The sequence below is a fragment of the Octopus sinensis genome, linkage group LG8 (assembly GCF_006345805.1).
Source record: "Octopus sinensis linkage group LG8, ASM634580v1, whole genome shotgun sequence".
NCBI lineage: Eukaryota > Metazoa > Mollusca > Cephalopoda > Octopoda > Octopodidae > Octopus > Octopus sinensis.
In genome coordinates, this window is record NC_043004.1 from 61,323,340 (window position 1) to 61,348,592 (window position 25,253).

Sequence of the window (25,253 nt, forward strand, 5' to 3'; positions counted from 1 at the left end):
TTGTGTGTCTGTGTTGGTGCCCCGCCATCGCTTGACAACCGATGCGTGTTTTGGTTATGTCCTCGTAACATAGCGGGAACCGATAGAATAAGTGATAGGCTTACAAAGAATAAGTCCTGGGTCAATTTGCTTGACTAAAGGCGGTGCTCCAGCATGGCCACAGTCAAAAGACTGAAACAAGTAAAAGAGTAAAAGAGTAAAAGAATGTCGTAATTACTACTACTACTACTTTTGCTGTTGCTTCTACTACTGCTACTGCTACTACTACTACTACTACTACTACTTCTACTACTACTACTACTTCTGCAACTACTACTACTACTACTACTACCACCACCACTACTACCACTACTACTACTACTACTGATACTACTACTACTGCAACTACTACTACTACTGCTGCAACTACTACTACTACTACTACTACTACTACTACTACCACTACCACTACTACTACCAGTACTACTACTACTACTACTACTACCACTACTACTACTACTACTACTACCACTACTACTACTACTACTACTACTACCACCACCACCACCACCACCACCACTACTACTACTACTACTACTACTACTACTACTACTCGCTCTTGAATTTCATGCCATGCGATCTTTTGATATGTTTACTTAAATCTCCCACACTTTGTTCAGAGATTAAATGAGATTTCGTATTCTTTATTTTCTTTATATTCAGATCTTCTTAAAGCCAAAATAAGCAGAAATGACATCGATGCAGTGAAGAAAACAAAGCTGGCTTATGAATCTTGCGTAGGAATATGTGAGTAGAATGACTGAAACATATAGATAATGCTATTGATACAATGTCAATTTATTGGTGGAGTCATTTAGGATGAGTATATTTATTGTACTGCTCTATGAAATGATATGCATATCACTCATATAACACCGTCATTGTAACTGTTGTTGTTGTTGCTGTTGTTATGTTATCCTATGCTGAGCTCCAATCGAGGAAAACTACAAAGGCGTTCCAATCCAGTTTATTCTGTAACTTTTGCGTGTTTCAGTCATTACCCTGCGGCCATGCAGAGGCATCGCCTTGAAAAATCCCTTCAGTCGAAGGAATTGTCTCCAGTATTTCACTTTGTTTTTCAACCTGGAGCTTATTTTATCGGTATCTTAAACCAAACTGCTAAGGTTCTGTGATTCAAATACACCAACACTGGTTGTGAAGCAGTGTTTGGAAGACTAACACAGACTCAACCACCCACACACACATGAACAAAAAGAAGCCTTATATACATCGGGCAGTCGTTCCTCATTGAAGCCCAGAGCCTCCCCAATTACGCCGCACCTATTCTTCACTAACCCCTTATAGAACGCGAAGGTGTAATTTCCACCGCCCGCATTGCCCGACTGGTAGAAAACTAAGAAAGTTTGTCGGCACTCAAGGTGCCAATCTTCCTCCCTCGGTCTCAGCTTGGCCCAGGGCTGCATCTCCGTTAAGCAGACGAGTTTAGGAAAAGCGTGTCTGACCACACACACCCACTGTCAATGAAAACGCTGGTGATGCCGCAGCTTCAGTGCATGCCTGCGCATCAGCAACCACGGCGTGCCCAACCTTCCGTTCAGTGGTTGTTGACAGCAGATGGACCGCCCGACAAGAGGAAGGCGTTTCTTCCACAAAAAGCGAAAGAGTATACGCTCCAAATTGATCAGGCGTGACTCGGCACAAAGCACAACGGGCAGACGGTAATAGATGACGGATAAAATATACGTATTCGCAACCTCCGCCCGACTTCTCAGGGTCAGTTTTCACTCTGGGTAAATTTAACTACCCTGATCTTCACCTCGTTCCTGTTCTTGTCCACCTGGAGGTCTGGACCGAACCAGACTCCGAGTAGTTTAAACGGTCCGTCTTCCCATGCCCTACGACGCTGTTGGACGGCATAGACCTGCCTCTCCGGGTGCTGAGTTGTAATCCTACTCCTGTCACCGCTTCATATTCCTTTATAGCGGTGCCGATCACCTTGATGAGCGTCGCGTCTACTTAAGTAGAGTTATGGGGCAGAAGTTATCTGCGCACTCTCCCTTGTCCGGGTTCTTTCGTTCTCCTCTGCGTCTGAAGCATCCTCAGGGAGGAGTACATTCGCACACATGAGTCTTAACTCATCTGTGCTTCTCTTTTTCTGTTTCCTTTGTTTTTGCTGAAGCTCCTTGTCCCGTTCTTCTTGGCTGGCCGACGTTCCACGATACTACGTCCTCTTGTCCGTTTGCCCCTGCTGTGGATGTTCCTGGTACAGACGTAATATATACGATTCTGTTCAGTTGACTATAGCCCCGTTATCAGAAAAGAGCGTTGATATGATTACGTTTTGATGCTTATTTAGCCCTTTGTCATCGCTAACTGAAGAAACCTATGATGAAATTATCAAATATATTCGAGGGTAGACAAGTTATACGTTTTCGTATAAACACAATCTATCTGGGTTACAATGTTCTGGGTTACAATGTAATAATAATAATAATAATAATAATAATAATTATTATTATTTTTATTGGAGAAAGCGGCGAGCTGGCAGAGTCGTTGGAATGCTGGACGAAATGTTTAGCGGTATCTCGCCCGTCGCTACGTTCTCGGTTCAAATTCAGCCGAGGTCGACTTTGTATTTCATCCTTTCGGAGTGCTGCGGTGGAGGTGTTTGCAGCAGGTGTATTTTAGTGGGTGATTTCTTGGTTGGGCAAAAGCCATTAAATGGTTCATGTGGCTACAGAGATGGAATTTCGGCTTTCTATCCTCGACCGCAACATGCAGCCTTCTCCCTCCTATCATAATGATAGAGTCAGGGATATTTTCTTCCTACTCCTCTTCAATTTGGCAAACGGGAATCATCCTCGCTCCTATCCAGTTTCGTTTTCTCGATCTATACGCCTGTAAGATATTTGTTTTATTTTCAAGTTTGTACAGGATAGCTTCTGCTATGTCCTCTATTTAAATTTCGGGGTGGGGGACGTCAGCCAACTTGATCCATACTACCCTTCTCCCTAGGTTCGTTGGGACGAGGAGCAGTTCACCGCTGCGATGAGCGATGGCTGAATGATTTCTCACCTCTTTTTCGATCAGGAAGTCACTTCTACGGTCCCAAAACGCTTCCCTCTGCTGACGTAGGTCTTACTATCCCAAATTGGACGAACACATTTCTCTATAAGTGCTTGAGTCGCTCTCTACACTTCCATTTTTGTTCTTAAACTCATCACTTTATATGTGATTCTCCTCTTTCGGTATCTTGCTCAATTTCAATAGAGGTTTGTAGGGTGATAATTCTTCCTTCCTTCTTCAAGAGAACCATTGCCATCTCCAAAAGTTCACTATATAATTCTACATTATCCATGCGATTGCAGGCTGAAACGAACATGCGTCGGCCTGCTTCGCTTGCACTCAAAGAAATCTCTATTTTCTCCTCTTCATTTTTCTTCTCTTGCTTCTTTTCTTCCTTCTTCTCGTCTTCCTTTCTTTTCTTCTTTATACTGTGTAGGAACTATAATGATAGTGAAGGTGGGGAAGTCTTCGTTGAGCTGGTAGTTCAACTGCACATTCAACACACTCTCTCTCATAGATATAAATAGATGTATTTAGCCCCCAAGTGGGAGCATTCTTTCAGCAAAAACTACCTCCCTACGAGGGCAGCTACATTTTAACGTGAATTAAAGAATAGAAACAAAAGTTTACAACCTTTTTACATCAGAAATTCAAAGAATTTCGGGATCTCATAACGTATGACTTAACACCCAGGATAATAACAATCATTTCGCTCGCCGCCTTAATAATAACATGATGATGATGATGATGATAATAATATTAATAATAATAATAATAATAATAATAATAGTAATAATAATAATAATAATAATAATAATAATAATAATAATAATAATAATAATAAAAATAAAAACAATAATAATCCTTTTTATTAAAGGTACAAGTCCTCAAATTTTGGTGGCGAGGACTAGTCCATTAAATTGATCCTAGTGACAGACGGACGGAAAGCCTCTAAGCATTTTGCTTCGCATACCAGCTCGCCAATAAAAATAATAATAATAATAATAATAATAATAATAATAATAATAATAATAATAATATTAATAATAATAATAATAAAAATAAAAACAATAATAATAATAATAATTATAATAATAATAATGATAATAATAATAATAACACCGGGGGACGTTTAAGATGTAAGAAGGAAAATTCAGAGCTCCGAAATCTATCCACAAACATCGAAAACAAGGACATCCTTTGGAGCCAAAGTTTTACTAACAAAGAATTGGACTGTATCCGAGTAAGTAATACTAATTGAAATTTATTACTATTTTCGAAACGAAGTGATGTATTTTGACTCGATATCATCTCCACCTCTAACGCAACACATGTAAACATGCGTGGAACATCACGATCATCCCCGACCCCAAACACCATGTACAAAGGAACTACGAAGAAATTAAATGCCACCGATACTATTCAACCCAAGAATAACAATCGAGCGGTACGTACATTAAACTTACAACAAAAAATGTACGAAAAACTACATGTGCGAAATAATGTGACAACAGAAATAAACGGACCGGTACCCTACGAAAATGACGACCGTCAAAATAATGGGCGGACGTTGTACCTCATGTCCCGCAAATAAAACCCAAAAGACGTAAATGGACACGTGAGGAATACATTTCTATCTTACACGCATACTTCACAGCAGTACTCTACCCAAAAAATGAAAATACAGCAACACATACATATAAAATATGGAAGGAAAATAATAGAGATATAGACTTGGATACAGCAATGAACCCTAATAAATTAGCTAACGTACGAAGATACATTCTCAACACAAAAAATATCAGAAATAGAAATAGAACACCTAAAAGAAAACATACACCAGGAAAATGTGGATAGAAGCCACACAACAATGCCAAATAATATAAACACTGAAACTGTAAAACACGAAGACAAACGCAATATTCCCAACAAACACGATGTAAACAACGAAGGGGAGCCTAATGATTATGATAATATAAAAAAAAAATAATCAAAGAACTGAAAACCACAGAGCTCAGAATGGACCACCGACCATACCTCCCAAGAATCAAAATAAACGAAATAACAACACCTATTATAAACACCATAAACCTAGCCGTCACTGAACTGATAGCCACTGAATAAAAAAAAAGTGATATCACTGAGCTAAATAACCTAATATACGCAGCCACAAAAGAAGCTGGATACTCACCCAAACCCGCCCAAACAGGAGTACCGCCACCCAAACAAACCCTGTGAATAAATAACATCCAAAGCAAAGTAAAAAAAATTAGAAAAGACCTGTCGATTCTTAATGAAATCAGCAAACAATCAACGCTACTGAGCAACAAAAAGAGAACAAAAATACTCCGCAAATATAACATCACAGAGAAAGATTTGCCTGAAATAAAAGAAAAGCTGAAGCAAGATATCCTTGCCAAAGCACAAAGGATCCGCCGGTACAAGAAACGCCAACGCTTCTTTGCAGAAAACAAAAAGTTCAACTCCAACCCCAAAACGTTCTACCAAGAACTGGGCAAAAATAAAATAGAAGTCACTGCAGCACCAACGTCAGAAGAATTGGAAGAATTCTGGAGAGAAATATGGTCGGCGAACGAACCACCAAAAAAAAGGAGTATCAAAATAACAAACTCGGCATCTGAACAACTTTGGACCCCTATAACAACTGAAGAGGTCACCCAGGCACTGCAAAGACTAAGCAACTGGAAGGCACCTGGGCATGACAAGATCCCCAACTTCTGGTTGAAATATCTAACAGGAATGCACAAAAAGCTGGCTGAAAACTTTAACAACGTACTAGCAGAGCCAGAGACAATGCCTGAATGGCTCACGAAGGGGAAAACCATCTTAATTCCCAAATCAAATGAAACAGAAAAACCAGAAAACTACAGACCAATAACCTGCCTCCCTACTATGTTCAAGGCATTTGCTGCAGTGATATCACAAAGGCTGAACAAGCACCTGGACGAAAACAAACTGTTTTCAGAAGAGCAGAAAGGATGCCGCAAAGGCTCATATGGCTGTAAAGATCAACTAATGATAATAAAGCCATAACTGAAGACAGCCACAGAAAGAAGAAAGGCCTCAGTATGGCCTGGATTGACTACAAAAAAGGTTTGATAGCATCCCCCACACATGGATCCTCGAAACACTAGCCATTAACAAAGTAGCACCAACAATCATAAAATTCATAGAGCACTCTATGAATAAATGGCAAACAGTCCTACACCTCCAAACAAAAGAGGGACTCATGAAAACCAAAGACATCCCCATTAGAAGAGGAATATTCCAGGGAGACACGCTCTCTCCACTCCTTTTCTGCTTGGCACTGTCACCTCTATCTGATATAGTAAATAGAACTGGATACGGATATAAATGTTACGGCAAAACGATCAGCCACCTTGTATATATGGATGACCTAAAACTATACGCTGCAAATGACAAACAGCTGGAAACACTATTAAAGACAGTTCATGGATTTACCAAAGAAATAGATATGAAATTTGGATTAGAAAAATGCGCCAAAGTAACCATGAAAAGAGGAAAACTAGTTAAGAGTAACAACATCACACTAGATAAAACCAATGAAATAAAAGAATTAGACCAAAGCCAAACTTACAAATACTTAGGAATCCATGAACTAGATAAGACCAACACACACAAATGAAAGAGAAAATAAAAAAAGAATATTATAGACGAGTTAGATCAATACTAAACACAGAGCTCAATGCTAAAAACAAGATAATAGGTATCAACACTTTAGCTGTCCCAGTTATAAGTTACAGCTACAATATCCTTAACTGGACACGAAATGAACTCTCCAAAATAGATAGGAACAAAGAAAAATAATGACAGGATCTAGGATGCATCACCCAAAATCTGACATAGAAAGACTATATATACAACGTATAGAAGGTGGTAGAGGACTTATACAGCTGGAAAACTACTATAAAATAACCACCATAGGACTGCAAAAATATATACTTCAGAAGGAAAGAAAACTGATCCAGATAGCGGCAAACCACGATCAAAACAAAAAACTGTTCTCAGTATTTAAGGAAGCTGACAAATACAAACAAGAAATCATACCACCTAATAAACATGAAGAAGAAGAAGAAGAAGATGAAGAAACAACAAAAGCTATAAAACAAATGAAATCCAAACTAAAAATAGAACAGCAACGAGCCATGATAAAACGATGGCAAGAAAAGCCCCTTATGGTAAATACTGCACTAAACTAAACGCAAAAGAAATAGACAAAGAAAAATCCCAGCAATGGTTGAGAAGCTCAGGACTCAAGGAGAGAAACAGAGGGATTTTTAATTGCAGCACAAGACCAAAGCCTCCCCACCAGAAATTACCAAAAACATGTAATGAAAAGAAATATTACAAGTAACTGCAGAATATGTGGAGATGACAAGAAACAATAAATCATGTTATCTCTAGCTGCCCAGTCCTGGCTAAGAAGGAATATATTCACAGACATGACAGAGTTGGAACCTACATACATTGGAAGCTATGCCAACATTATGGAATAACAACAGAAAAAAGATGGTATAGGCACACACCAGAAAAGGTCACAGAAAACGAGAAAACAACCATACTCTGGGATATGCCGATACACACAGATAGAGAAATTAAGGCCAACAGACCAGATATAGTTGTCAGAGACCATGAAGAAAAAAAACGCTTTCTAATTGATGTATCAATACCGGCTGATGACAACGTGGCTCTAAAAGAAATGGAGAAACTCTCAACATACAAAGACCTGGAAATAGAGGTAACTAGAATGTGGAATCTGAAAACAGAAACAATTCCTATCATAGTAGGTGCATTAGGCATGATAAAAAAATATTCAGACAAATACATAACAAAAACACAAGGACTTACAAACACATATAACATACAGAAAATTGCACTACTAGGCACTGCACACATCCTACGCAGAACACTTTCCATACAATAACCATCAGAGCATCACAACAAATCACAGCACATACCCAAGGCACACAGAGCTGCGCTCGGTAGTGAAGTGAAAGCACGCTATAAAAATAAAACTACTGAATAATAATAATAATAATAATAATAATAATAATAATAAATAATAATAATAATAATAATAGCAGTAACAATGTCAACAAGAATGATTGAAACTTTTGTGACTAAATTCATCGTCTTTGAAAGAAAAATAGAAGCCATTAACTGCAGTTGTTAGAGACTTCAAGAAATTAATATGTAATTTTTCTAAGTTAATCTACATAGTTCGAACTTCGCTTCTAAGTTGTACGCTGTATTTTTGATAATTTCTCATCTGTGAAACAGAGTATAAGCTCTTCACCCAATTCTGCTTTCAATAGGTTATTTCCAAGTTATGGAAATATGTTAATGAATCGATCAATCAGTAAATTGAGTTATTCAATCAGAGTCACACTAAACCTTATAGATAGCTGTTGTGATTAATCGAGCTTCACCTTCACTTGTAAAGATCTTGTTCCTGATTAAAGTATGTATATCTACCAACGTGTTTAAAGCCAATCGATGAAGCAGCCTTTATATAATAAATAAGCTTGCGTGAAATATTACTTTAACCTGTAAAATCATACCCGTTCACCGTGTAACTAAGGCGCCGATTATTTTATGCAGTCTTATTTAAACCATTTTATGTCACAATTCCATTAAGATTCCTAAAATTCGACACTATATTCATAATTATGTAGTCCCACATAAAGGTTTTGATAAGCTACATTAGAGTAAGGTTCACCAGGAGCTGAAAAAACTAACCTATCTCCTTCGAATGCGGCTCAGAATTGAAAGCTCATAAAATTCCTCAAATTTTATCCAATACTCTGCAATATCAATCAAAAACAGTTTGCGTATATAATCATTATCTGTTAATCAAACTGAGAGATAAAATTTGACGGTGATAACATTGGACGTAGCATTTATTCTTACACATAGTTGATGTTATATTGAAGGAAACAAAGTTATTGTCTATGATAGCCACTACATTTTTAATGTTTTTACAGCCGTCCGCGAAATACGTATTTGGATTAAAGAGGAGCGAGTTTGTGTATACAACAGCTTATTAGCGCTTAGAACCTAAAGCTAAAGGCATAATTAACAAAGGTCATAAAAGTGACAGAGGCTATTGACTGGCACCGCTTGTGTTAAAAATAAGAGCCGCAATAACTCAGAGGTCACAAAATTACCATCTTAATGACTGACGAAAGGAGGTACATAGCCGAATCGCAATTTCGGATTTTGATGTCGACCATCTTAATCCACATCAGTGACACTTAACGCCTAGGGTTAAACAAATTTAATAGAGGGTATACCGTTTTGAAAATCAGCACATGTTTTCAATGGTTTTTCAATTTAGCTCTACGCCTTAAGAGTCGCTAATGAGGATTGAGATGACCTACACTAAAATCCGAAATAGCGATCTGACTATGTATGCTAGGGAATTACCTCCCGTTGGAAGTCATTAAGACAGTGGTTTTGTGGTTTTTGGGCTGTTTTAACTCTTATTTGTAACAAAAGCAGTGCTAGTCAGTACCCTCTGTCACTTGATTACTACATACATTTGTATGTGTGTGTGTATATCTGTCTGTCTATCTATCTATCTATCTATCTATCTATCTATCTATCTATCTATCTATCTATCTATCTATCTATCTATCTATTTATCTATCTATCTATCTATCTATCTATCTATCTATCTATCTATCTATCTATCTATCTATCTATCTATCTATTTATCTATATACATGGTGCAGTGAATATATTGTCGTCTAAATTACGCAAAATTGAAAATAACACTGACATCTTATTTAATCAGATATATTTACCAAACTTAAATTAAGAATATCTCGATGTATTAAAGAATAAAATGTATTCAATAAAATCGTAATAGGCTTCCCCCACGGCCTTCAGACTACTCCAGAATTTCCTGCAAGTTTTCTGGACTCTCTAGTTGTTTAAGTTAGTGAATGCTGCCATAGTCCTTACCTTCACTTGTGTGAAGGCAATGACTGGTTTCTGTCAGTGTGGCATGGTGAAAAGTCCTATTGCTAGACATAGGGTCCTCCAGCAGCAACGCCCTTGACCCAGGGCAGCAGCACCTCCTCCAGGCATTTGATGTAGGCCTCCGTTTTGAGTCCGAGGCGTATGGGAAGATAACTGAAGGCATAAAGTCGTCATCACTAGTGATCAGTCCAAATACCATGATATTGACTGGATGTTTGATATTTATCACTCTCAGTACGTCCTTAGATTGACACCCAAACACTCTGAGCTTCCGGGGCGAATGCCGAACATAACAGTATGTGTTTTTTCCAAATTTCTAGCAGTGTGAATTGTGCCATGGTGCTGTATTTTTCATAGACGTTGCCCATCTAACCATTTGTGTGTATCTTTTTCTGTCTTGGGATTGGTCATTTTGTCGATAAGAATGGAGTGACTGATAACGAATTACTCAAAATTCAAAATGTCACACTTGTATAACAAAGAACAAAGATTTCAAAATAAAAAGAAATTCCTCTTACACATGCATCTTGAGAAATTTTGTACCATGAAGTGCTTCAAAAGAAACTATATATATATATCACTATTTCTAATACATTTTATACAAATTTGTTGTTTCCAAATAGCTGTAAAATCTCAGCAGCTATTGCTCACAACAAATACCCTGGCAGAAACCATTTATCACAACGCTGGGGTTCTTGAGCGCTATACAAAATGTCTTCCATTATTTAGTCACATTTTTTCTATATAACAAGTTGAACCAGATTTAACTTTTACTGACAAATTGTTGTATTCCGACCGTGTTCATTCGGTCATTTTTTCTTTTGTATAGATGATCCATTTTAACGTTATCTACATTATCTGTTTCCAAAACAATAAAAATGTGATTTGTAGTATATTGGTCGCTAGTTTTAGCTGGTCGGCCGAGAACATAGTAAGTTTCCAATCGGGTCCCGTTGTCCTTCTTTTGCGCTGGATTATTGGATTCAGTTTTTGTTTCAACATGGTTACCACCATCACACGGGCATTGAGTGCCTTTAGCAAATTCCATTATTTCTCCCTTTATTCCAGCATCCTAAGAGAACCCTCAATACGATTCTTGATGCTTTCACAATAATGGTTAGAAAGTAAAAGAGGAGGATCAGGTGCATTTAATCGGCAACACGCTTGATACCCACATTCTGCATTTTTGTGAACTCAATGTCAGAGCTGCATGCTTCTTTTCTCATTTCTCTTGTATTTTCTATATATCAATAGATTACATCAAAGAAAAATCATTTATGAATGTTAAATATTTGGTACAAGAAGCTGGTGGAATGCCAATAGTGACCAAAGGATGGAAAGCCAATGAATCTCTAATTGACTACATGGTAAATACAAGAGCACAATTTGGTGCAATGCCACTGGTACCAGTGTTTGTCAAAATTGACCAGAAGAACACATCTCGTAATATAATTTACGTGAGTATGTTTCTAATTTTTGCTAGTATACATACATACATACGTATATATATATATATATATTATATATATATATATATATATATATAATATATATATAATATATATATACAAATTGAGATAGGGGTTGTAAATTCAACCCTCCATGGGATAACATATATCCAATATACTGCTAGTGAAGTACCCAACAAGATGTAATCTATATCTATAATTATATTTACATTTACTTATATTTATATTCTCTTATATATATTCTACTTATTGTATAACATTACTCTTTTATGTACACTTTTTCATGTATACTCCTTTATGTATACTGTTTTGCTCTACTTTTTTATGTTTAACCCTATAGTTTCTTATGTGGTGGTTTAATAAAGTATGTGATTGAGTATTATCTGGTAATTGATATTTGATTTAGATGTATTTCTCCATTTTCTTATTTTGAATTATATATATATATATATCTATATATATATATATATATATATATATATATATATATATATATATATATATATATATATTATATATATATATATATAATATATATATATATAATATATATATATATATATATAATATATATATATATATTTATATATATATAATTAAATGGTGTTGATATGTTTATGACCTGCAAATTAGTAATTCGGCAAAAGAAACCGATATAATATGTAGTAGGCTTGAAAAGTCCTGGTGTTGATTTGTTCGACTAAAATCTTCCATGGTTGTCCTGCAGCATGTCTGCAGTGAAATGACTGACACAAGTAAAAAAAAAAAGAATAAAGATAATAAAGCGTATGTAAAGAGAATGAATTTAAGAAGCTATCCAGAGATATATTTCTGTCTTATTATATCTCTACCTTGAAGCGTAACTTATTCCTTATTTGTTGAGAAGACAAATTGTCATTCGAAAATGATTAGAGTACCTGTCTCTTACAGTGAATTAAAGTTTTCTTTTCCTCAAACCTAAATATTATTTAAATTAGATTAAATTAAATTATTTCACTCACAAAATGATGCATTTATAATATTGTGTCAATAGTTAATCTTTTATATGATGAAAAGTGAAAGATCTGATTTTAGTTGCTGTCGTAGAGTCATGAACAATAAATTGATTAGTTTATTCTGGTAAGATGTAAATAAATGTTTTCTTCCTGGCCGTATCTTACGGAACAGATACGATTAAAAGACTTCCATTTGTGACCATAAGAATACTTCTGAAAGATAGCCGCAGGAGTGGCTGTGTGGTAAGTAGCTTGCTAACCAACCACATGGTTCCGGGTTCAGTCCCACTGCGTGGCATCTTGGGCAAGTGTCTTTTGCTATAGCCCCGGGCCGACCAATGCCTTGTGAGTGGATTTGGTAGACGGAAACTGAGAGAAGCCTGTCGTATGTATGTATGTATATATATATATATATATATATATATATATATATATATATATATATAAGTGTGTGTGTATATGTTTGTGTGTCTGTGTTTGTCCCCCTAGCATTGCTTGACAACCGATGCTGGTGTGTTTACTTCCTCATCACTTAGCGGTTCGGCAAAAGAGACCGATAGAATAAGTACTGGGCTTACAAAGAATAAGTCTCGGGGTCGATTTGCTAGACTAAAGGCGGTGCTCCAGCATGGCCGCAGTCATATGACTGAAACAAGTAAAAGAGTAAAAAGAGTATATAAGAATACCTCTGAAAGAGGGTAGGGTATAGTTTGAGGGAAATTTGACCGTTGTTTAATGCAGATCAATCAATGAAGTAAGAGAACTATTTGTTGTATTGTGAACCTGTATACCCTCCGGTAAAAAGTGGTGGTACCCGGTTGAAGAGAAGGTAGAAGGTCGAGAGAATGTGAATACTGTGATAAAAGTAGTGCCAGTGGTGATATGGTAATTGTACTGTGATGCTGAGTGGACGTTATAACGATCCAACCCTTTGAGGATAATAACATTGTATGACTGGGGTTCATGCAGTGCCAGATGGAACTATTCTATCGACGTCTCCGGAATAAAACAATATATATTTCTTTACTACCCACAAGGGGCTAAACACAGAGGGGACAAACAAGGACAGACAAACGGATTAAGTCGATTATATTGACCCCAGTGCGTAACTGGTACTTAATTTATCGACCCCGAAAGGATGAAAGGCAAAGTCGACCTCGGCGGAATTTGAACCCCGAACGTAACGGCAGACGAAATACGGCTACGCAATTCGCCCGGCGTGCTAACGTTTCTGCCAGCTCGCCACCTTTATAAAACAATAAACAATATAACCGTCGTCAATAAATAAAACAATATAACCGTCGTCAAAAGACAGATACAAAAGTGGTAAAAGACTGCTTTAGAACACTATTGTACAACCTAGTCGTGGCACTATGATTTATTTTTAGCGTTACTTGGTTCAATGTGGCAACCACCAACCAGTCCGATTTTAAAAGAATAGATAGTTCTCTCTCCTTCTACTTCTTCCCTGTTAGATATAGGACAACAGGTGACATAAAATGTAAAGAAGCTCGCATATGCAAGTAGACATGTACACAAATATGCATGCACATACGTGCAGGCATGTAAATATACACTCACAGTGAGACACATACACACTTCATATGATTTTAACATGCACATACACACACATACACACGCACACACACCTGTACCTATTGCTATCACTCACGCATATCTATCTACCGTCACTCTTTTCCCTCATGGCAACACATCACCAGGAATTTTGTCATGCGTAGACACCTCACTAAAGCCATATGGTCCGAAAACGGCATCTCATAAAACATCAGTCGTCACTTTATTTTATCGTGAAGACCCCTCACTATCCATGAACATCACCCTACTCCACGATGACGATATCTAATAAAACATCTGTCACACTACAACAACGATATTTCACCAAACGTCACCCATCACATTTTTCTACGACGGTGACACCTCACCCTTCATGTGTCGCAGCTTGTACAAACTCGACGATAACTTAGCAATCGTTGACATCATCTCATTCGATGATGACGATACCTTACCTTCTCGAGCAATGGCTCATAAGGGCCGGTTTCCCGGTTTCCTTGGCGTATAGGTTCCCCCCCTGGACGGGACGCCGGTCCGTTGCAGGTGAGCTGCAGGATACAGGAGGAAAGATTGAGAGAATGTTATGGCGAAAGAGTCAGCAGAAGTTTGCCATTACCTTCTGCCGGAGCAGCGTGGAGCTTAGGTGTTTCGCTCATAAACACACACACATTGCCCGGTCCGCTGCTCTAACTATTTGGCCATGTGCCTCCACGATGATTCCTTACCAACCATCAACTGTCAGTGTGTACAATCCTCAACAACCCGTCAAACATCAATCATTATTTCATTCTACCACCGCTTCTCGAAGAAACAAGAAAACTTTTTATATCTACTCTGCGGCTTCAGGAAGCAGTGATCATCTGTTTTTACCTACGACGGCAACGCCTCATTAGACATTGATTTATGCGATTAAAGTTCTTTTAGTGTAGATAAACATTTTAAGTGTTAATATATTCTCAAAGGAAGAAGTAGGTATTCTGGAATATGCAACCAAACAAGATTAATTTGAAATTAAATAAACCAGATAACATCACGTAAGGTAAGCCCTCTAGAGCAAAACTGGCTCGAGGCACAGAAGAGGGAAAAACATTATATTGTTTTGAGTTGATTATATTTATACTAAATTTTTTTGAAATACCTTATTCTAGAAAAGTTGGATTTAGCATGAGATATATTCTATTCTTCACACTTTTAATTGATTATTGGATGTTTGAGAGCTCAGGCAATTACATCAATAAAAAATGCATAGATATAGCCATACGTACAACAGAAATACACACAACGCTCACATTTAAAGTAAAAACTTGTTTACATTTATAATACATCCATACACACACTCACAAACGCAAACATACTCACACACATATACATATACATGCGCGTATGTCACACATATATGCACACACGTATATATGCATAAAACACGTACATACATAAATTAATACACACTCACACCTCACACACAAAAAAATTTACCTTAAGGTAAATTTCACTTGTTTGCTTTAATTAATCCTTTTTTCTGACGTCATAGCTCCAAAGTTTTTACGTAACTTAACGATTTTCCCTCAACTTCTATTATCTCTCATTCTACAATTTTAAATGTATCTTTTATCAAGATATGTAAGATTTTAAACTAACAGAGACGTACGTGGCACGCGGTAACCCTACAAAAATGCTTAAAAGAAATATTTGAAAAGTAAATAGATATAAAATATGTTGTTGTTGTTGTTATTATTATTATTATTATTATTATTATTATTATTATTATTATTATTATTATTATTATTATTATTATCATTATTATTAAACAGTAAGAAGAGTGCGACTGTTATAGAATGAACAATATTTCGCCATCGCCTGTGTCTTCCACAAGTTCAAAGTAAACATCTCGAGACATTGTTCATTCGATAACAGTCGCACTCTTATTGTTTTTTTTACTTTCTGGAGGAGTAACATCAATCTTTTAAATATTATTATTATTATGATTATAATTATTATTATTATTATTATTATCATTATTATTAAACAGTAAGAAGAGTGCGACTGTTATAGAATGAACAATATTTCGCCATCGCCTGTGTCTTCCACAAGTTCAAAGTAAACATCTCGAGACATTGTTCATTCGATAACAGTCGCACTCTTATTGTTTTTTTACTTTCTGGAGGAGTAACATCAATCTTTTAAATATTATTATTATTATGATTATAATTATTATTATTATTATTATAATTAAGGTGGTGAGCTGGCAGAATCGTTAGCATGCCGAGCGAAATGCCTTATGTTATTTCGTCTGCTACTACGTCCTGAGTTCAAATTCCGCCGCGGTCGTCTATGACGTTCATCCTTTCGGGGTTGATAAAACAAGTAACATTTGAACACTGGGGTCGATGTAATCGACTTGTTCCCTCCTCCAAAACGGTTGCCCTTGTGACAAAATTTGAAACCACTATTATTATTATTGAGTGAGAGAGCAGTTCATGCCATCAAAGTGACACTGGGGTAAAATATACGAAGCCCAATATACCAATCATGACTACCCGTCTGATAAGGGTACATCAGAGACATGCATCACAACCATATGTGCGCGACATGGTGATCTCATATCAAGATAAACAGCACATGACCTTGCAGGTGGGGCCCAGTTAGAATTTTCTTCAGGTTGAGTAGCCCATCCCGCTCAAACGGTTCCTGAATAAGGGTTGTTTAAGGATGTTGAAAGAACCACCCATGTTTCCAGAGGTGAATTATTCAAACCCCAAAGAATCCCTCTCAACACATGGCTATGATGCTCCCCCACTACTTCTGCTCGTGATCAGAGATGCACATATCGTCAGCCACTAAGGTCAATTATTATTATTATTATTATTATTATTAGTAGTAGTAGTAGTAGTAGTATTATTATTATTACTATCGTCTTCATTTCGATACTTTACATGTAGTATTAGAGCATGAAATATATGCTGCCAACGAAACGTGTTTGCTAACTGATTTCAAAATCTCCCATTCGGGCCAGCTTGAGAACCGCTATGCACTCGCATGATCTGCTGAGAAGGAAAAAGTCTTATTATGTATACGGTAATAGATACATAAATGTATGCGTTAGTCACCAGCAAAGGTAGGTATTGATAACTCGCTAGCTAAATGCATGCCCTAAAAATCACAAATTCACATTCCGTATTAATTCTAGCTTTTGTAGTTATAAGGAAGATACATTGATTGCCTGTGGAGTAGAGAATCTCGCTTTGCAAAGACGGCCTTATTGGGGGCAATATCTAGGATAGAATACAGCCTAACAACGCGCATTGTACTATCAATACGGCGCTGGTGGTGTAGAACATAGCAGCAGACCAATATATACAATACAACCATAGTGGAGCATCACGTATGATCCAGGATAACATTGAAATATTAGATCTCTAATCAAATACACCCCTGATCGAATAGAGCTATGATAAAATAAAAATAAAAAATATCAACCAAGTCATAAACAAACATTTCTTAGTAGTGATGTATTTTTATTATTTTTTTGTGTAGCTTTGCTTGTTATTTCAGGTTAATCAACGGTCCACATAGAGTTTTCTATATCTTCTGTTTTTTATTGTGAATGTATAATTGAATGTTGGTAACTAAAATGAAGCCCAAATGGCAAAAAAGAAACAAACAAGCAATAGGGGATAATTGTTATACATGAGTCACTATCCAAATAGGCTCGTATAAACAAGCTAGATATCATTACTACAGCTCCGCCTTGGCTTTGAATTAAATCGCCATTCTCTTCCTCACAGCAGAAGATGCATGCTCACGGTGCCAAGAATTGGAGTTGCATATGAAACTATGTGTTTAGGAAGCGAAGCAAAATTCAAAACACAGCCATACATGCATACGTGATTGTAGGAACTTATAATTGCGAAGTAGATAATAAAAAAAAACACACACCCGCATATGGAAGTATAGCCTCACTTCACACCATCACAGCCACACACAATTTCCTTGGAATACTTATGGTTATCAATTGAATCCGATGGAAACTATACATAAGCTAACATATACAGGCTATGCCAAAGAAAATAATTTCGGTAATGTAAGTAAGGTTCTCATCTTTCCCTCTATTGAAATTTAATGAGAGAACATTTCTACAGACATGTCAGCATTGAACGAAATATATGGAATTGAATGCATTAAGAAGCATGCTTATAGGGGTAAATTCTAATAATTCCTGGCAACACTTCGTAATTCTATACTGAAATTAATGTCTATAATTGCTTTCAATCTCATGTTGAATACTTCTATGGAAAAAAAGTATGTATGTATTTGTATATATATGTATGTATGTCAGTGTGTGCATGTGTGTGTATATATATACATATATGTATGTACACATATATAGGTATATGTAGTTAATGACATACGCATGTTTATGCGTTATATAAGTACACATACACACACATATAAAGATGCACAAATACATATACATATATGTATACGTATGTACATATATACCTCCATAAACACACACATATATATATATTTGTGTGTGTACATATTTATATATACATAAGTAAATGCGTTATGTATGCGTATATACACACAAATCTCTATGTGTGTGTGTGTGTGTGTGTGTGCATATTTCTCTTACGGTTGAAATATTTACATGTAATTGAATTCCTTCCAAGTGGATTTTACGATTTTAATAGTTATTATATTTCAGGGCTGAAAGTGTTCTGTGGCTTATTGGAATGGTTAATTATAAGTTTCCGCTTCCCTTTTTTCTCAATTTATACAGACAAATCTCAAGTACAAATACGAACAGCATGATTTGAAGGTGGTTGAGGTATTTGAGAACTACCACATTAAATTAAGGTAGTTCATGTCTCCTTGTCTCCAATGTATACTGAACACTATGTTCTCTAGCAATGTTTCATTTAATTGTTTTTTAAATGACTTCATTAATAGCAATTAAAATGCCGTTATTGTAGTGTAGTCTTACAACTGAATAGCGTTCCTTGGCCTAATCGTATTAAGCAGTTTATATATTGTTTCCGGTAGAGCGTTGTTTTGTCTGTAGATATCACACATTATAAAAGCATAGGCTTTTTATATGTAACTACGTTATAATAGGCGCAGGAGTGGCTGTGTGGTAAGTAGCTTGCTTACCAACCACATGGTTCCGGGTTCAGTCCCACTGCGTGGCACCTTGGGCAAGTGTCTTCTACTATAGCCTCGGGCCGACCAAAGCCTTGTGAGTGGATTTGGTAGCTCGTCGTATATATGTATATATATGTATATATGTGTGCGTGTATGTTTGTGTGTCTGTGTTTGTCCCCCTAGCATTGCTTGACAACCGATGCTGTTGTGTTTATGTCCCCGTCACTTAGCGGTTCAGCAAAAGAGACCGATAGAATAAGTACTGGGCTCACAAAGAATAAGTCCCGGGGTCGAGTTGCTCGATTAAAGGTGGTGCTCCAGCATAGCCACAGTCAAATGACTGAAACAAGTAAAAGAGTAAAGAGTAAATAATTACATACAGTAGAGTAAGGAAAAAGAAACTGCCTGTTGTATGCTGAAGTCTTTCGTTGGAATGGTGTTGTCAATTTTATCAAGATAGGAATTGCAACCTGTCAGAAACCATTTTGCCGAAGCAATCGTCATTGAGATTTTATTTAAAATTTAAAATGAGGCATTATGTGGCGCACATAACTATCAAAAATTTGGTAAGAGGATTAAGCCTGGGATTGCTTTATGACAAATCTTTTGTAGCCATCATTTGCTTAATTATTGTGTAGACTAACCATACTATATTACACCAGTAATATATACGACTCTGTTCAGTTGACTATAGCCCCGTTATCAGAAACGGAGCGTTGATATAATTAGGTTTTGATGCTTATTTAGCCCTTTGTCATAGCTAACAGCAGGGACCTATGATGAAATTATCTAATATATTCGAGGGCAGACAAGTTATACGTTTTCCTATAAACACAATCTTTCTGGGTTACAATGTACAAATTTCTCAAGATGATAGGGTATAATCTGAGAGGTACTTGGCTGTTATGTTTGACACATCGACCAGGGGAAGAGAATATACTTCTTTCATGCGTGAAAAATGCCTTCATGTTGTAATATATGTATATGTTCTCGTATTTAGTTTTACAAGCATTTTGGAGAAGTATCTCAAGGTAATTATTTGGTATTTAAGTAACACGACGCAATATTTTAAAAACCGTAATTTTAGAAATTATTAATCAGAATTAGTAGATTAAAAAATAATCATTAAAACTTGACGTCAAGCTGTGAACATCATTTGAAATAACCAATTAATATTAACACTTACATCAAAAAATGTTTGGAAATCTTCAGAAAGTTATGCGGGAGGCAAAATGATTTATAGAGATCAACTACTTAAGAATCAATCGGATAATTATGCTTTTGATAACGTTCTAATCACGTGCTTTTGATAGAAGTAGGATTACAAAAGTGAATTTTGTGAGGAATTCGTATTGCGTGAAACGTAATGCATTTTAGATTTTGAGTTAAGGCCCATTAGCATCTGCGATTAAATCCCACCATAGGGTCAGATTTATCTAATATCATTCAGCTATATACGCACCAGTGAAAATATTGGGAATACGTAATCGACTGTATTCTTCCCATAAATGTTATCATGCACCTATTTTAGAAAATATTATTATTATTATTAGTATTATTATTATTATTGGAGAAAGCGGCGAGCTGGCAGAGTCGTTGGCATGCTGGAAGAAATGTTTAGTGGTATCTCGCCCGTCGCTACGTTCTCGGTTCGAATTCAGCCGAGGTCGACTTTGTATTTCATCCTTTCGGAGTGAATAGATTAAGTACCAGTGAAACACTGGAGTTGATGGGGTCGACTCGCTCCCCACCGCCCCATAGTTCAGGCGTTGTGGTTGTACCTATAGTAGAAGTGGTTATTATTATAATTGGTGAAATGCCGCTAAGCATTTTGCCCGGTGTGCTAACTCTTAGCCGTCTTGCTGCGTTAATATTGATTTCAACTTTTGGCGTAAAGCCAATAAGTAGGGGGAAGGAAATGAGTTAATTACATCGATCCCGGTGTTCAACTGGTGCATATTTCTTCGACCCCGAAAAATTTGAAAGGTACGGTGGAACTCGGTGAAATTTCAACTCGGAATGTAAAGACGTTTGAAATACTGCTAAGCATTTTGCCCGTCGTTCTGACAACTCTGCCAGCTCGCCAACTTTCGTCGTCTTAGTATTAACACAAAAGAAACTTGGACATTTAAATGCTTGTGTTGGGACGCTGAGTTATTCGTGTTTTAACATTACAATAAACTACTTAAGATGAATTTATAGGGGATTCTACCGACATTTAATTTCTTATAGCACTCAAACTAGAAATTCTTAAATGCAATGAAATTATATTTTAAATTAAAAAGCAAATGTGATTATTCTGAAAGAAAGAAATCAGAAAAAGATAATTGACAGTAAGCTTCGATTATGTTTTGCTAATTAAGAAATATGCAAATATTAAAAAATATGCAAATATGTGACTTGATGTACATAACACTTCTCAAGGATTTTTGATGAGTTTACTTTTGAACGTATTTTGCTACGAATCTTTTTCAACTATTTCGTCTTTTGCACAAAATAATTCCGATGAACGTATTTTCGGTGAATGCCACTTCGATAAATGTGCTATATAAACACACAGTCACTCTTGTTAATCAAAGTAGGTATTGGATGCACCCATCAATATTAAGTTAAGACTATCCCTGGTCTGAGTTTAAAAATTCAATACTTCAAAATAAAAATCTCTAGAAATCTATTTACCGGATATATGTCCTGCAGGCTGAACTTTTAGCTCTTCAAGCCGAAATTCAATCAGGTGGAAGGGCCTGCGAAGTTCAAATACAATTCTATCTCTAGTGAATGAATAAATAAATTTAAATGAAGGTTCGGGTATATTTCAGGGAATATTTATGATGTAGTTGTTCAGTCCAAGGTTAGAACCAAGCCAAATGACCTATAATCGAAAGTAATTCATTAGTCTAAAACTTTGAGTGCTATGTAAACTTATATTAAGGACGAATCGTTCCGATTAAAGAGGACAAAATGCTATTCAAAGCAGTTGGTGGTACTTCTAGGATGTCAAATAACGTAGAGGCTTCCCCATAACGTGCAGTTTGTGTTGCCTGATATGTCTAAAAATTAGAAGCACGAATATATATATATATGTGTGTGTGTGTGGTGTGTGTGTGTGTGTGTGTGTGTGTGTGTGTGTGTTTGTGTGTGTGTGTGTGTGTGTGTGTGTGTGTGTATCAATTGAATTAATGCTTATCTGGAGGAAATCTTGTTTTTCTGTCTCTGCGAACACATCGGAGTCTCCTATTTGAGAAATAGAAACCAAATGAATCTCCATTGGGCTCTTGCTGCGAGACCGTTCCCCATTGAAAAGGAAGCATTGGCCTAGCGCCAATGCCATATATATTCGGGTTTGATACAGCGAATTGGTACAGTAGTTATATTTTTTGAGGTAAGTTTTGTAGTGGTTTTGCCAAATGTATCATATATCTCCTATTTCTTCAAATAATACTGAAGTCTTATTCCCCATTCCTCCTCTCCGGCACGATAAAGTGGAGTTACATCACCCAGTTCCTTTCTTTCCCTCAATCAACAGTACCTAAACGTGTCTGTACATCAAGTGAATTTGGTTGCTGTCTATAGCAGGCTGGTTTAGACGCCCTTGAATACCTCCCTTTTTTGCAGGAATTAAACAAAGTTGCTGTTGTTCCCAAGAAAGCAGCAGAAACGAAGGAACATAGTTAAATACGGAAGCCATAAACATATCCACTCTATTAAGTTTTAACTTTGAATCGCAAACTCTACGATCGCCTTCAATGACACTGTCATACTTTATGAAATCAACTGTTCGCTTGTTCACTTGAAGGTATTCCCATCGCTCCTTAAAATTTAAGGATTTGAACTTAGAAAGTAATTAGTTGTAGCTGAAAGGTACAAATCATAGAATTAACCATCTGCCAAACAATTATTTTATTTATCCAGCTTATTAGTCGGAGAGCATGTGCTAGCAGCACGAAAACGTAACGTATTCATTGTTATTTTAGCTATGGTAGTAATTGACTTGTTAGCGAATGAATGATAAAATTCAACCTGAGGGAAGCGGGGTATTTATTTCAGAACTATTTTTGTTTTCCTTCAAAATCCATACAAATAACAGCAAGAAAATTTAATCATTTAAATTAGAGTGAATGTCTATTGGGAAAAAATATTTTCCATTTGGAAGAAACTTTAATCAAGGTTAAATACGAAGAAATATTTCAATATTTATAAACACACACACATGTATACACACACACACACCGACACACTCATAGGGACACACAGACACACACACAAAAAAATTGAAGTTAGATTGTAAAAATAACTGTAGCCCAAAGCATTTAACGATCATTAATTTCTTTTTTATTAGAAAGAAAAATAAATCTTGATGTTACTCTTTTCCACTTGTATTTTGCTGTCTTGTGAGATTTTTAAATAATGCTAGCGGTTCTAAAAGGAGGTAGAACGATGTTGCTAAGAAGTCTTATTGAATCCATATTATACTATTCAAACTTGAAATTAAATATGCAGTTGGAAATCTGAAATTGTATCCATTTCTAAATATTGGAAGAGAGATAAAATATAAAACATCATATTGAATCTTGTAGGAAGAACTATAAATTACAAGTACACATGCGTCAGTCATCGAAATATGAGAATGATAGTCATCATAATAATGATAATCACTTAATTTTCTTTCTATCTTCCTATTTTTGCTTTACAATCCTTCTCGCTAGTCATACCATCACACAGAAAATTAATTATAATTCATACCAAAATATCACATTAGAAATTCTGTGAAATTACAAAGGGAGAAAAATTAAAAACCCTGTGTACAGAGAAGTTTGAAAATTCTTCACTATCCACTCAACTTATCGTTTGGAACCAAAGCGGTATACACACACGCATAGATTTATAAGCATACGCACGCTCTCTTGCATACCAATAATCATTCCGTTTTACGAATATTAAGTGCATTAATATATACAAACATGGAGGCGCAATGGTCCAGTGGTTAGGGCAGTGGACTCGCGGTCGGAGGATCGCGGTTTCGATTCCCAGACCGGATGTTGTGTGTGTTTATTGAGGGAAAACATCTAAAGCTGCACGAGGCCCCGGCAGGGGATGGTGGCGACCCCTGTTGTACTCTTTCGCCACACCTTTCTCTCACTCTCTCTTCCTGTTTCTTGAGTAACTCTGCGATGGACTGGCGTCTCGTCCAGCTGGGGGGAACACATACGCCACAGAAACCGGGAAACCGGGCCCATGAATCTGGTTAAGCTTCAAAAGGGCGAAAAAATACACAAACACTCAAGCACGCTTCCGTATCTGTGCGTGTGTGTCTCTGTGTGTGTATGTTTGTGTGTGTTTGCGTGTGTGTCCGCACGCGCCCGCACAAGTATATAGACAATGACATGCATTCGCATACACCTAAAGACAATACCAAAGATCCAACTAAGCATATATGTACGTACCGCTATACACTCTGATAGCCTTTCTATTTTAAGCGTGTGTATATATACTTACACACACGCAAGCATTCATCCTCTTAAACCATACATTGTGATTCATTTCTATCACTTCAGTGTATACAAAGTCAAGCGGAAACATACATTTATATACCATTGAATTTTTTTCCATATATATATATATATATAAACAAGTCGAAATTGAGGTGAAGTGAAACAGGTGAAAACCAGGCTACATATTTCTCTGGATAACCGATCTTCTGTAATAATTACTCGACGTGGGTTATTCATCTGCCTACTCAGCAGGGCAAGCATATCTTAAATGTATGACAGTTAGATAGTCGTTTGGGATACCTATGTTAACACACCGTAAATATAAATTGATATGAGTGGTGATGCCGATAGAACCAGAGAAAAACAAATGTTTGAAGATCTAAAACTGTCAATTAGTAAGAAAAAGGGAAGGAAGAGGTCAAATATTTTGGATCTGAATGATGTTTACTATAAACGGTTTACTGTAGACATATTTAGGTGGATCTACT

At 36.5% G+C, this 25,253-nt stretch overlaps 1 protein-coding gene across 1 annotated transcript in view; it reads left to right on the top strand.

Moving 5' to 3' along the window:
* Positions 1 to 25,253, top strand: part of LOC115214824 (membrane metallo-endopeptidase-like 1) — a 267,550-nt gene that overhangs the window by 166,756 nt on the left and 75,541 nt on the right. Inside the window, exons 5-6 of the mRNA XM_036505151.1 lie at positions 703 to 786; positions 11,347 to 11,549. Coding sequence (XP_036361044.1) covers positions 703 to 786; positions 11,347 to 11,549 — 287 coding nt within the window. The remainder of the gene's footprint in view (positions 1 to 702; positions 787 to 11,346; positions 11,550 to 25,253) is intronic.